This window comes from Malaclemys terrapin, chromosome 2, assembly GCF_027887155.1.
Source record: "Malaclemys terrapin pileata isolate rMalTer1 chromosome 2, rMalTer1.hap1, whole genome shotgun sequence".
NCBI lineage: Eukaryota > Metazoa > Chordata > Testudines > Emydidae > Malaclemys > Malaclemys terrapin.
Window position 1 is genome coordinate 60,232,019 of NC_071506.1, and position 15,433 is coordinate 60,247,451.

The 15,433-nt window shown below is 42.4% G+C and overlaps 1 protein-coding gene across 7 annotated transcripts in view; it reads right to left on the reverse strand.

Annotated features, from left to right (window-relative positions):
* The window catches only part of CSPP1 (centrosome and spindle pole associated protein 1), a 156,550-nt gene that overhangs the window by 37,579 nt on the left and 103,538 nt on the right, over positions 1-15,433 (reverse strand). For 6 of the 7 annotated variants that reach the window (XR_008443876.1, XR_008443877.1, XM_054019063.1 and 3 more), the window contains 2 exons: positions 7,688-7,833; positions 6,214-6,354 (listed from right to left, as the gene is read on the reverse strand). Coding sequence is in view for 5 of the 7 variants with exons in the window: in XM_054019063.1 (XP_053875038.1) it covers positions 6,214-6,354; positions 7,688-7,833 (287 nt within the window). In the remaining 2 variants the exon portion in view is untranslated. The remainder of the gene's footprint in view (positions 1-6,213; positions 6,355-7,687; positions 7,834-15,433) is intronic. The other variant, XM_054019060.1, reaches the window with a different exon arrangement.

Sequence of the window (15,433 nt, forward strand, 5' to 3'; positions counted from 1 at the left end):
TTGGTTGGGACTTCTTGGTATTACTGTAATACATATAATAAACAACAACTAATCACGTAGCTGGTAAGAAGTACTGTTTCTTACCACAAGAACTGCATACTGTCTTCATTTAATGCAATTACGGTAGTGTTATTGAGAGAATACACCATTTAATATAATTTTCATAAAATAATAACAACTTTTTACTTAGCCAGCTTGTTTTAGATATGGTATATTTTTGGTTTTAAGCTCAAAAATTTGGAATTTTGTACACGCCCATAAGTACAGAACCTGCTGCAGAACATTATTTAAAACTGTATTATTTGCTGCATGGGTGCCATGGAGTAACTCATCTCCCTGCCAAGTTCTTCTCTATAAAGTCATGTTTGGTGGCTTCAAATTTCATATGGAAACTTATGACAATATCAGGTGTTCAAAAACGATTCAGTTAAGCTATTAACTATTTTAAAATTACAATACATGGCACACCATCCCTGAACTGATCTGTAAGGCTACTCACCCCTCCCTCCGACAAATCTTTTCTCAAACATCACTTGTAACCATGATGCCTACAATTATTCAGGAAACATGATGGCTAAGCTGAGGACAGTTGGAAAAGTTGATATTTATTTTAAAAAAAAAAAAAAAAAAAAAGGAAAAGAAAAGAAAAGAAAACCCAAACATTCATATAACAGGAGGTTACTTAACTATAACTGAAGGCTCTTTCAGATGTGTGGTCCCTATCTGTATTCCATACATGGGTATGCATGCACAACAAGGCTGGAAATTCTTCAAAGCAGTGTCTGTTGGTCCACATATGTGCAGTAGCTCTTCTCGTGGTCCCAACTGAGGGTATAAGAGGCAGTGTGGGTGGATGCCTCTCCAGTTCCCCTTCTTACCGCAAATCCAATAGAAAAAGAGGTGACAGAAGGCAGGTAGTGGAATACAGCTAGGGACCACACATCTTGAAGAATCTCCAGTTACAGTAAGTAACCTCCACTTCTTCGAGTGCTGATCGCTATGTGTATTCCACATGTGGGTGATTGGCAAGCAGTGGGAGGATATGGCTTGCCCATGATATCTCTCTCCTGTAGCAATAAAATGTCTTGGTGATTTCCTAATGGGTTTGGTTCCTTGCAGGTAGAATGCCAGGGCATGCTGAATATTGATGGAGTGAAGTCTCTTATCTTCAGAGGAAAAGCAAGGTTTTGGAAAAAATACAGGTATTTTGTTTGATTGATATGGAACTCAGAGACAATCTCACTGTCTCTTACACTCTTAATCGGGAGCACGAGAAGAGCTACAGAACATGTGCAGGCCAAAAGACATTGCGCATGAGTACCCATGTGTGGAATGCACATAGGAAATGGTACTCAAAGAAGAACAGTGTATTTAGGTATACAGAAATTGTAAATATTTAATAGTTTTCCTCTACCCTGCTCTTCCTGTATTGTTGGTCTTCTCACAGACAAGTTTCCGGGCAGGAACCTTGTCTAACTCTGGGTCTGTATACCACCTACCACAACAGGGCTCTGATCTTAACCCGGGCTCCTCTGGGCACTACTATAATATACATAAGAAGAAGAATGAGGTTTAAAGCCTTAAAACTACATCTTACACAAATATTTTAATTAAAATCAGTGTCTGCAGCATTCCCATTAACAAGTGCAAATAAAATATAAAAAATTAAATTAAAATATGCTAATCATATAGCTCAAGCAAAGGAATCCATCTCTAAGTTAATTCTGCACCCTGAATTGGCAATTCAAATAGAAAGTTAACCTTCCAAGATGTGCCAAAGGACTCAAATTAGTGTATTATTCTGTTATAATAAAGATGCTTTCCACTTCTATAATATTAATATTTTTGTTTTCTTGCCCCACTCTTCATAAATGAAATAAATATGTTTTACTTATCTAAAATAAATTGGTGAATTAAAGAAAGATGTAGGATCTTAATGGATAGCCATACTCAATATTCTATTAGTCATCAGGATTAAACTTAAACTTCAGGGCTTTAAAATCTATCTAATCTGAATAGCTACTATATAAAAATAGCCAAATGGAACTTAGGAGTAATAAAGGAATTCTTAGACCAAAAACTTGAGTAAGTTGGAGTTAATGTTCACAAAGCACTGTTAAATGAATGGGGAAAAAAGTTGGACTATTAACATCTCAAATATTAGAAAGCCAGGACATTGTAACTTAAGGTTAAACTTTAAAAAGAATGAGACTAAGTATAAAAAATCACAAACAGCCTTAAACTTGTCCATTATTCACTCAGCTCTCCTGTTTGTATGACACTAGTAAGAAGGGAAAGGAAAACAATTAAAAGCAGGAAAGAGATTGCAAAATGACAAAAATTGCCAAGAGTCAGGGGCAAGTGTAGTATTTGAAACTACTTTTGTCATATGTTTAGAAATGTGTTAGTTTCTAAAGTTATGATGCAGCTAACATTTAAAATGTTTCTCTTATTTAAAAACCTAGGGAAAATACAGTAATAAATGTTTATATAAAGAAGAGGGGAGGAATAGCTCAGTGGTTTAAGCATTAGCCCGCTAAACCCAGGTTTGTGAGCTCAATCCTTGAGGAGGCCATTTAGGGATCTGGGGCAAAAATTGGTCCTGCTAGTGAAGTCAGGGGACTGGACTCAATGACCTTTCAAGGTCCCTTCCAGTTCTATGAGATGGGTATATCTCCATTTATTTATAAGAGTTGCATCAGCCACATATTTTTTTTATTGTTGCTCCCCCAACAATGTTAGCAGAATCTCTAGAATTACTGTCTTTGCCTCTAGAGCCAACAGCAGTGTAATTTTCATACTATATATTTATATCACTCATTTCTTTTTCCCTTGAATGAGACAACAAGAAAAGCGTCTGATCCATTTTCACTCGAGAAAAAGGAGTTGAATTTGACTCTGAGGAAGGTTAATTGGAAAATTAACAGAGAAAAGGCAAAGAACACATATTTCTCTTGTCCAGAACTACAGAGTAGGAAGTGACAGTAACAGACTATAAGTAAGTGTAAAATAGAAGATGGACAATGAAAGTCACAAGACAAAGGAGGACAAAGAATTGGTGGGCTTTGGTTTTCTCCATTCTCCGTGAGCTAAGATCAAGTGCAGTAGAGCACTTCACCGGCCACCCGCAGTACCCAGAAACGTGAGCCAGAGTGACATCGTTCTTTCACTACGAGAAAGGGACCAAGAGACTTTCTCCATTGGATCATATGAACTGGAACCATAAACTCCCTGAACACTAAATCTCACCAAATGAGGGTCAATCCATTCACAAAAAAAAAAGGACCATGAAGTAGCTTAAAAATAAAGAGATTTCCCAGAATTGTTCTCAGGGTTCAGTTACTTGTCTGCCAATCTAAACTGCCCTGGAAAAGGGAACATCTGGCTTTGTTCAGATTAATGTTATTTAAAACTACATTATCCATTCAGAATTGGCGAGATGAAATTGACAATCTGTACTCAAATTAATAGAATGAGTCAAAATTGTCTTTCATAGCTGGCAAAGCACACTCCTCCAGATAAATCAGAGCCTTCTCAAAGGCAATGTGGCCTGCTAATCAGAAACTTAATCTGATTGAGAAAATATTACAGTTCAAAAGATCCCTGCCCCAAGAAGGTCACAATTTAAGACACTAAGTGTATTTTTATATACGTTTGTTTTTTATATACTGTATATAAAAGTTATAGTGTACATGAACACCAGAAAAGCCTGTCACAGAAAGAACAAACCCAAGAAATATTCATCATCTTCCTCATTAATGCATAACATATTTTTAGCTTATCACGCAATAAACACAACTTTTGTCCTTCAAGGTCAATTTGGTCACCCTTAGTCATATTGGGATGGCTTGTAGAGTAAGATACTATCCAGGTTTCCTAGGACAGTTGCAAAAGAACTATTTTTCCCCAACAAAAGCTACAAGTGGCAGGAATACTAAAGCCTTTACTAGCATTTATTCCAAACTTTTAGCAACTGGCACTGTAAGTCAGCAAGAAACTCCAAATTGCAATTTTTATGAGAAGGGCTTCTCCCCAGGAGAAGAGCTGGACAAGTTTGGGCAGATAGATAAGTAACAGCTTGCCTGTGATAATGCGCCTTGCATTCCAGAATCTGAGCATTCTTTACAACAAAAAAGTCTCTAGTTTTTATGGTGGCAAAATAACCTCCAAAATTGTGAAGCAAATGCCATTATGTCTACCTGAGTCTTCAGAGATCCTGAAACGACAGGTCTGGCAGAGGTGAGAACTGCTCCATTCACCTGAATGGACATTTTCTCTGAACATTACTGATAGTTAACATTATTGACATTCATTTCTAACTAAAATATGTAAGAAAGAGGACATTTAGATGATGTCAATGAATCCACAGTATGAAACAAAGAGTGATTATGTTATGACGACCTGTATCTAATCTACTGCAGGCAGCACTCATTCTGGCATTTCAAGTGAGTTGAGATTTGGTGTAGATGCAGAATTTGTGAGATTACTACTTGTTTTTCAGGTAGGGTCTTCTTCCCTCTTTCATGAAGGCTGTAGCCTCAGAACTACCACCATGCAGGAAATAAAGTCTATACTAATTTAGTCTTTCTAGCTGTATGTATCTAGCAATCTGAGGGCATTCTATAGTGCCCCTCAGTGTAGTATTTAATTGCTTCCCAAGTCAATTAGATCTGTATAGCAAAGCTTCTAGTATACTTCATAGGTCTTTTGCTCTTCTCCCTTCTCTGTTAGAGGAAGGTCTGATCGGGATCTCTTTTGTTTTTATCTGTTTCTCTTGTTCTTTCTTTTTCCCAATTAACCAAGTTATGCTGAGGAGGATTTTGCAACATTGCCTGAAAGTGGTCAGACCCTGAAAGCTCATTCCACAGCTAACATTTCTCAAGAAGAACAGGAGTACTTGTGGCACCTTAGAGACTAACAAATTTATTAGAGCATAAGCTTTCGTGGACTATAGCCCACTTCTTCGGATGCATATCATATGCATATCATATGCATCCGAAGAAGTGGGCTATAGTCCACGAAAGCTTATGCTCTAATAAATTTGTTAGTCTCTAAGGTGCCACAAGTACTCCTAACAAATTTATTAGAGCATAAGCTTTCGTGGACTATAGCCCACTTCTTCGGATGCATATCATATGCATATGATATGCATCCGAAGAAGTGGGCTGTAGTCCACGAAAGCTTATGCTCTAATAAATTTATTAGTCTCTAAGGTGCCACAAGTACTCCTGTTCTTCTTGCGGATACAGACTAACACGGCTGCTACTCTGAAACCTAAAATTTCTCAGAGTACAATTTGACTTCAATTCTCATGTGCTTTGTCAACTGCATTTTTACAGAGAAGGTCAACTGTTTTAGGGCATCATGGAATGGAGAAGTGGTCACTTATGAAGCTGCATCCTAACCCACTGATGGCTTTGAAGATAAGACCCAAGGTACTGAAATGGCAGACGATTGGTTCAAAGACATTTTGTATTATTGCATACAGAAAATGAATGAAGGTGAAAAAGTTAATTTACCTAACAAGAAACAGAGACAAATCCTCCATTGAATTTCAATGGAGTTATGACAATTAACACCAGCTAAGGACCTGCCCCACTGTCTTCAATACTTCAAAAGGGGACCTGCAGTGTAAGGCTGGTTTTGAGACTGAAAACAGCAGAACTTTGTCTTCACTATTCCTCAGCATATTTCTTGTTCAAAAGTCAGAGACACATTATTAGCTATACTAACTTCAGTCTAAATAATTCTTGGTTTCCAAACTATCTGTGATGAGTGTGGCAGTATTGTTGCCTTGCAGACCATCTTCAGTCACTTCTGTCAAACTCATCTTCCAGAAAGGGAAGCTATTTACGACTCTTTAGATTTTAAGAAACAGGAACTGCCCTAAACTTCTGCTATATTTTTTAAAATAATCATGAAATCACAATAAAATTACTCCCAAAGAACCAAGGGGAAGCATCCACTCTAACAATGGAAGTGCAGATAGACAGACTGGCTTTTTCTTTATTATGTAGTATTAAAATATATAGAACTTCAACAGTAGCTTTACCTTTCTGTTTTCCAACAAATTATTGTGAACCTGCATGCATTCTTCAGAACAAGCCAATGAGTTAAAGGAAATTTAAAACTATAATTGAGGATTATTACAGTTATATCAAAATCAAAGCCAATAAAAATAGATTTCATTCTCTCAAGTCACTCTTTTCTTACCTTCTGCATCCCTCCTCATTTTCATTCTGTTGAGTTTCTTCCGCTGCGCTCTTAGCAATGCCTGCTGTTGAATCTCTAAGGTTTGATCATCTTTTGGGGGGTCGGGGTACATATATCTCAAGTCTGCTCGTGTTTCTGAATCTGTTGCATAGATTGTGAATTTTAAATTTCATCACAACACTATTTCAGAAACATTTACTTCAAAAATGTGAACTACATGCATTTAAAAGCACTAGGACTATCAAAACTAATAATGGCAAAAAAAGTGGATGGTTTGTAATAATATGTTAAAATGCCACTTCATAAAAATAATTTATAGATGGCGGTAAAGTGTATCAAATGAAAAAAAATAACTAAGCAACTTCAATTTGCCAGAAAACAAACAAACCCAAAGACCGTAACAATGTATAAATACCTGGGATGGTTAGTAGTGGTTGGATTAGGAGTTTCAATGATTCTATGGTAATGACAACAACTAAATTAAAGGGTTGACACAGTGAATTTTGATTGTGGTGATACTTCTTTTGGTTAATAAGAAAGCACAGATATGTCAGGTGTAAACTGCTGTCAGACACTGAGGGTGGGATTTCAAAAGTGTCTAAATTATTTAAGAGCACAAATCCTGTAGATTTTCACTGGGACTTGGGCTCCAAAGCCACTTTGGGATTTTCAAAAACCCCTCTCAGCACCTTTATGAGAATGGATCATTGCACACACAAGTGCATTAAAAAGCTGCTGGAACATTCATATGCTTTCCTGTTTAATGGAAGGTAAGTATATCATCATTTTGGGGAATCAAAATATTTTGCACTGCAAATTGATATAAATGCTCCACAAAAACAACACAGAATGTGTTATACAATGCCACTAAAAACATTCCAAGGGGCTGTTTTAGCAGCCAGGAATGAGCTGGATATAGTGGTTCCCTGGCCATACTACTTATGCCATGGTGTAAGCAGGCAGTGGACTCCTCAGCTCACTAGTTAAACCAGTATGAGAGGGGTAGCCGTGTTAGTCTGAATCTGTAAAAAACAACAGAAGTATTGGAGCATAAGCTTTCGTGGGTGAATGCCCACTTCATCAGACGCAAGTAAGGAGTCCTCCCTTGGTGTTCACACCTCAACTGCTAGCAGAGCACCTCACCCTCCCTGATTGAACTAACCTCGTTATCTCCATAGTGATTTATACCTGCCTCTGGAAATTTCCATTACTTGCGTCTGATGAAGTGGGCATTCACCCACGAAAGCTTATGCTCCAATACTTCTGTTAGTCTTAAAGGTGCCACAGGACCCTCTGTTGTTTAGTTAAACCAGAATGCCAGTGGAAAAGAAGATACAGTGAGGGCCAGGACCCTGTCCATAGTGTTTGTGTTAAGGGCAATTGTGAGAAGGATTACTGAATTTTCTTTTAAATGCTAGGAAATGATTAAGAGATGCAAATAAACCTCCAATCAGAAAGGATAAAATCCACTTGCCTGTGTATTTAAGTTCATTGAACTCCCTGATATTCTGAACATTGACAGGGTCAGCTGCACCCTTTGATGAAGGTCGTCTGACTGGAGCTTGCATCCGAAGCCTGGCCATCTCAAATACATCCATTACATTTTTATCTCTTTTCCTGCTTGAAAAGTTTGTAAACCAAACATTCAGTCTCACTAACAGTTCCTCATTCATAACTTATTTGAACATGTCACTCAGTATTACTCCAAGTGAAGACTATTACTTGGATATTGTATCCTGCCACTCAAAGAATAAAACTATTTGAAATTTGAACACAGTTTTAAAAATAATAAAATTTCTTTGTGTATTACAAATGGAGGCAATGTGGTATCTAAGTTCACACTGATGACATGGAAATGAGCCGGATGGTCCTATGATTACTATGTGATGAGATTTGAAAATAATCAAAACATAAAAGAAGGATAAGGCAAAATTCATTTATTTAACCAGTGCAGTTCTAATAATTTATGTTAGTATAGTTATATAGTACACTAGTAAATGTTCTGTGGTATATTTTTGTAATGAAGTATTCATAACAACATACCTCTCTACAGCAGTAGGCTATTATACAGACACTGCTGGCTTTGTACACACATTATGGCCTGAGGAAAAAGGACTAGTGAAATGTGAATTAGCAAGATTCTAGTGTATGTCTGAAGGAATGTAAACACTCAACAAACCAAAAAAAAAAAAAATACAAGAAGCTATTTGTTGGGTCAAGTATTTTCTATATTTAAGACATACAAAAGGAGAAATCTATTATTTCAATTTAAATTCAGATGAAATGATAACTAGCATCAGCAATGTACAACCGTAGACATAAGAACTAAATGTTTGAGTTTTATTTTCCGGGTGCACACACGTGATTTACTGCAAGAAATGGAAACTGGAGCCCAGCTGGCATCAGAGACTTATATTTTCCCCTTAAAATCTTAGGTTTAGAAGGCAATAGATATAGATAATAATCAACTGGATAATTCCTTTGAAAAAACATATATTAATGAAATTCATAGATAAAGCCAAAAGGGACTACTATGATCATCTAGTCTGATCTCCAGCATTATACAGACCATTGGACTTCACTGAATTAATTCCTGTTTGAACAAGAGCATATATCTTTTTAGAAAAGAGGAGGTTACTCACCCTGTGCAGTAACTGACGTTCTTCGAGATGAGTGTCCCTGTGGGTGCTCCACTACAGGTGTTGGTGCGTCCCTGCGCCTTCGCCCGGAGATTTTTGCAGCAGTACTCATAGCGGCCACGCATGCTCAGAATCTGCCCCCCCGCTGTGACTCTAGGGTAATAGAACGCATGCGTGGCCGGTCTCCTCAGTTCCTTCTCTACCACGGAGGCCCCCCAACTCCGAAGTAGAGGGGAGGAGGGTGGGTAGTGGAGCACCCACAGGGACACTCATCTCGAAGAACGTCAGTTACTGCACAGGGTGAGTAACCTCCTCTTCTTCTTCGAGAGATGTCCCTGTGGGTGCTCCACTACAGGTGACTTAAAAGCAGTGTATCTTAAGGAGGTAGGGACTTCGGATCTGGTAGGAACGCCGTCGAGAGTACCGCCCTGCCCAAGCGTATGTCAGATAAAGGGCCTTGAATAAGGGCATAGTGTTTAACAAAAGTATGGTCAGATGACCAGGTGGCTGCTTTACAAATGTCAGCCAAGGGGACTTTGCGTAAGAACGCGATGGAGGCAGCCAGAGATCTAGTGGAGTGTGTTCTAATGCCATCTGGAGGTGCAACCCCTTTCATCTGATAGCACAGTCGGATACACTGGGAGATCCAGTTGGAGAGTCTCTGGGTAGAAATAGGCATGCCCTTGGAGCGCTCTGCAACAGAGACAAAAAGTCTAGAGGAGGTTCTAAAGGGTTTGGTTCTATCCAAATAGAATGACAAGGCTCTGCGAACATCTAGTGTATGCATTGAGGCTTCAAAGGAGTTTGCATGTGGTTTCAGGAAAAAAGTCGGGAGGTGTATGGGTTCATTAATATGGAATGATGAGTGAACCTTTGGAAGAAATTTGGGATGCAATCTGAGGGTAACCTTGTCTTTAAAAAATATCGTATATGGTGGATGAGCCATGAGAGCTGCTATTTCTCCTGCCCGTCTGGCAGAAGTAATTGCCACTAGAAATGCTGTTTTCATGGAGAGGTGTAAAAGGGAGCACGTGGCTAGGGGTTCGAAGGGTTGCTGAGTTAGGGCAGACAGTACCAGATGAAGGTCCCAGGGGGTGGTCGGTTGTTTAATGTCTGGATATAAGGTTTGTAGGCCCTTGAGGAAACGCTTCGTTGTAGCGTGAGCAAAGACAGACGTATCATCAATTTTGTGTGGGAAAGTCGTAATAGCAGCTAAATGGACCCTGATGGAGCTGAAAGAAAGGCCGGATCGCTTAAGGCCCAAGAGATAGTCCAATATAAACGGAAGAGGTACCGAGGTAGGAGAAAGATGTTTGGCAGAACACCAATGTGTGAATCGTTTCCACTTTTGAAGATAGGTCTTGCGAGTAGCTTGCGTTCTGCTATGTAGGAGCACCTCCTGAACTTGTTCGGAGCAATCTAATTCGCGTTGGGAGAACCACATAGGAACCAGGCCTTGAGGTGAAGCATGGACAGGTTGGGGTGGAGAAAACGACCGTGCTGCTGAGATAGAAGGTTCGGAATAAGCGGCAGGGAGATTGGTGGTTGGATTGACATTCTGGTGAGGAAGGGAAACCATGGTTGTCTGGGCCACGATGGGGCAATGAGGATCACTTTGGCTCGATCCGTTCGTATTTTTATCAGAACCCTGTTGAGAACTGGTATCGGGGGAAACGCATAGAATAGGTTTCGGTGCCATGAGATCATGAATGCGTCCCCCAGGGAATGTTTGCCCAGTCCTACTCTGGAGCAGAAATTGAGACATTTCTTGTTCTTTGCAGTTGCAAAGAGGTCTATTGTTGGGTAACCCCAGATGCTGAATACGTTGTGAATGGTTTTCTCGTCTATCTCCCACTCGTGGTCCCATGGGAAGCGTCTGCTCAGTTCGTCCGCTGTGGTGTTCATGATTCCGGGAAGATAAGCAGCTGATACCCGGATGTTGTTCACAATGCACCAATTCCAGAGCTTCATAGCCTCTGTGCACAGCGAATGGGAACGAGCTCCGCCCTGCCTGTTTACGTAAAACATGCAAGCAATGTTGTCCGTCATTATGCGTACGTGATGATGTTTGATTAGTGGCAGGAAGTGACGGCACGCGTTGCGAATGGCTCGAAGTTCTAGTACATTTATGTGCAGGGAGGTCTCAGTTGGTGACCATAGTCCCTGTACTGTGTGATGAGACATATGTGCACCCCATCCTGTCATAGATGCATCGGTGGTCAGAATGCGTGATGGAGCCTGTTGAAGAAACGGGACTCCAGAACAAAGGTTGGAGTGGACGGTCCACCAACGTAGCGAGTCTTTGACTGGAGTAGGCAGGGAGAGAGTCTTGTTTAAAGAATGCATATTCGGTTTGTAAACCGTTGCAAGCCACGCTTGGAAGCACCTCATGTGTAGGCGTGCATTCTGGACGACAAAAGTGCACGAGGCCATGTGACCTAGTAGTTGCAGGCAGTCTCGGGCAGTTACCTGAGGGCTGTTGCGAATAGTTGTGGTCAGTTGTTTTATGGAATTGTAGCGATCGGGTGGGAGCGATGCTAGCCCGGTCCGAGAGTCGAGGTCTGCGCCTATGAACTGAAGGTGCTGGGTGGGGCGTAATGTGGATTTGTCTCTGTTTATTTGTAGGCCGAGAGAAAGAAAGCACTCGACTGTGAGTCGTGTGAACCGGAGCGCCTCGTCGAATGTTGAAGCTTTGAGGAGGCAATCGTCGAGGTACGGAAATATTATTACCCCTTGTCTCCTGAGGTGAGCAGTGACTACGGCTAGAAGTTTGGAAAAAGCACGGGGGGCTGTAGATAGTCCGAAGGGGAGTACCCTGTATTGGAAATGTGTGGAACCAAGGGTAAATCGGAGGAAACGTCTGTGGGCCGGATGTATAGTGACGTGGAAATAGGCATCTTGTAGGTCGAGGGCAGAAAACCAGTCGCCCTGCTCCAGCGCTGGGATTATGGTATTGAGGGTCACCATCTTGAACTTTTGCTTTTTGATGAATCTGTTGAGCCGCCTGAGATCGAGGATTGGTCGCCATCCCCCATTTTTCTTCTCCGTTAAGAAATAATGGGAGTAAAAACCCTTCCCTCTGTGTCGCTCTGGCACGATTTCTACTGCTCCCAGATGAAGGAGATGTTGCACCTCTTGGAGGAGTAGCTGCTCGTGAGAAGGGTCCCTGAAGAGGGACGGGGAGGGTGGGTGGGTGGGAGGTAAGGAGAGGAAGGGGATGACGTATCCAATTGTAACTACCTCTAAGACCCACTTGTCGGAGGTAATCTTCCTCCATTGTTGGAAAAAAGGTCGTAGGCGGTGTCCAAAGATTGGTGTGCCGGCTGAAGTGAGGGCATTGCTTTCTAAACCCTCGACCAAGTTTTCAAATCTGCCTATTAGCTGGTGGGGGTTGAGGCGCCCCTGTAGAGTTTGGGCGACGTCGCTGGAATCTTGGTCGTGGACGTTGCGGCTGTTGCTGTTCCTGCGGTCTATGGGAAGGTTGTGTAAATGCGGGATAACGTGGCCGGTGGTATGGTTGGTATCGATATTGTCGTCTTCTTGCCGTAGGTGTCTGGAGACCTAAAGACCGGAGGGTTGTTCTGGAGTCTTTCATTGAATGAAGCACTTCATTCGTGTTAGCAGCAAAGAGTTTGTCACCGTCGAAGGGAAGATCTTCAATTGTGTTCTGAACTTCGCGAGGAAAAAAGGAAGAGGAGAGCCATGAGCCCCGTCGCATGACTATCGCTGTAGCGGTAGATCTTGCCGCTGTGTTGGCTACATCGAGGGCTGCTTGGAGAGCGGTGCGTGAAATGGCTTGGCCCTCAGAAACTATAGCTCTGAACTGTTGTTTTCTTTGTTCTGGAATGTCATCAATAAAGTCCATTAACTTATTATAGTTTTTATGGTCGTATTTTGCCAGGACTGCAGTATAATTAGCTATGCGAAATTGGAGGGTGGAGGATGCATAGACCTTGCGACCAAACAGGTCCAGTCGTTTGCTATCCTTGTTAGGTGGGGCAGAACGAGAATACTGTTGTCTGGCCCTCTGGTTCGCAGCGTCCACTACCAATGAGTTTGGTGCTGGGTGGGTAAAAAGGAATTCAGAGTCCTTTGGAGAAATAAAATACTTCTTGTCCGCTTGCTTGCAGGTAGGTAGGCTTGTCGCTGGAGTCTGCCAGATGGACTTAGCGGGTTCTAAAAGGGCTGCGTTAATTGGAAGTGCCACTCTGGAGGAAGAAGGGGGCTGTAGGATGTTCGTTAGCTCATGCTGTTGTTCGGGAACCACTTCCAAGTTAATGTTCAGGTCACTAGCAACTCTCTTAAAGAGGTCCTGGAATTTTGTATATTCATCAGAGGGAGTGGGAGGAAGGGGAAGTAATGCTTCCTCCGGTGCTAACTCCGGATCTGTTGGACCAGGAGAAGGGCTAGGTTTATCCTGGGAACGTGGCTGTGTTGCCAGGCGTCTCGTGTCACTAGCATATGCATTAGGAGACGGCACTGGATCAGTGTTGCGCCTGGTCGAATGGCCACGGGGCATGTGTTCCCGAGGGTATGATGTCCATGGTGTCCAGTATTGCCATGGTGGCGGGTAGGGCATAGGTGGTGCCATCCAGGGGTTCATCCCCCAAGGGGCAGGGTCCTGAGAGTGGGATGAGGTAGTATTTCCATAGCCCTTATTGCTCTGGGTCCGGGGCTGGGAGTCATGATATGGGGAAAAAACTCCCTGTGGATCTGTTTCCTCCTCACTGGAGGAAAACTGCTCAGATCCTGACTCAGGCATCGAAACAGAATATGCATTCATGAGTGGAGACTGCAAGGTAGGTGATACTAGCAGATCAGCTGTCTGGGTAAAATGAGTGAAAGCAGCTCCTGCGGGAGATGAAAGCTGAGCCGACAGAGGCTGCTGCACAAGAGCATTCCTGCGATCGGGGCTTCTGGCTGTGATCTGTGTGTCAGAATGCCCCGCAGGCGTCGGTGCCGGGCGAGAAATGTCGGGCTGCCTCGGGTGAGGCGTGCTGTAGAATGTCGGCACCGTCTCATTCGCGGTGCTGAACGGTGCCGTCCCTGAGGCAGGCAACTGGAAGCCTGATGCCTCGGCACCGGAGCTTCTCGGCGGCGCTGAAGCCTCAGGCGGCTTTTGCGCTGTTCGGGAGGAGCCTGGCTCGTGAAAATTGCTGAGGCGAGGAATCACAGGCAGAGAGATCGTTGATCTGCCTGGAGAAACTTTATGCCTCATAGTCTTGCTCGGTGAGGAAAGGTGCCCCTTTTTCGTAGACTTCTTGAGCTTTTTTGAGGGGGGGGGGGCTGTGTCGGGTAGCGGAGCCGGCTTCAATGCCTGGGTCTGAAACTGACCCGATAGATTTTTGAAGCAGGAGCAGTTTGAGTTTAAGCTCCCTGTCTTTCCGTGCCCTGGAGCTGAGTTTACAGCAGTGGGCACATTTTTGGGGAATGTGAGCTTCCCCCAAACATTTTATACACTTTGAGTGCCCGTCCGATGACGGGATAGCTTCCTTGCAGGTAGCGCAGCGTTTGAAACCGGTGGAGCCCGGCATAGCCGCGGCTGACAGGAATTTTTTTAAGGATAAACTGGGTAACTAACTATTTTAACAGAGAAAACTGACAGAAAAAACTGGTTTCTAAAGGATAATTAAGGCAATAGTGAAGGATTCTCTAATGAGTCTGCTGAGCTCCGTCTCAGGCCGGGGACGGTTGAGAAGGAACTGAGGAGACCGGCCACGCATGCGTTCTATTACCCTAGAGTCACAGCGGGGGGGCAGATTCTGAGCATGCGTGGCCGCTATGAGTACTGCTGCAAAAATCTCCGGGCGAAGGCGCAGGGACGCACCAACACCTGTAGTGGAGCACCCACAGGGACATCTCTCAAAGAAGAACATGTAATATTTGAACATTTCCAGTGAAAGAGAATCCACAACCACCTTAGGTGAACTATTCCAATGGTTAATTACCCTTATTGTTAAAAATTTGCTCATTTCTAATCTGAATTTGTCTTGCTTCACCTTCCAGCCATGGTATCTTCTTATGCTTTTGCCTACTAGACTGAAAAGCTCTTCATTATCAAACTTCCTTTTCCCCACATTTAGTATTTAGAGACTACGATCCTGTCAGTCCTTAACCTTCTCTTTGACAAGCTCAATTGATTAAGCTCCTTGAGTCTTTCACTATAGCTCATGTTTTCCAACTGTTTAATTGTTGTGGCACTTCTCTGAACTCTCTGAAATTTACATCATATTTCTTGAATTTTGGTCACCAGAACTGGACACAGTATTCCACCAGTGGTCACACCAGTGCCAAATACAGGGGTAATAGAACCTCTTATTATCCTGCCAGATATTGCCATTTATACGTCCAAGGATTGCATTAGTCCTTTTGGCCACATCACACTGGGAGCTCATGTTCAGCTGATTATTCACTCTGACCCACGAGTCTTTTAGATTCACTGCTTCCCAGGATAGAGTTCCCTATCCTGTAAGCACGGACCACAGAACACCCTAAATTATGCATTTTGCAGGGTGTTATGCTCAACAATGTAATGCTGTATTATAAAAGAGTTTGAACATTTTGTATGCAAGTTTAATCCC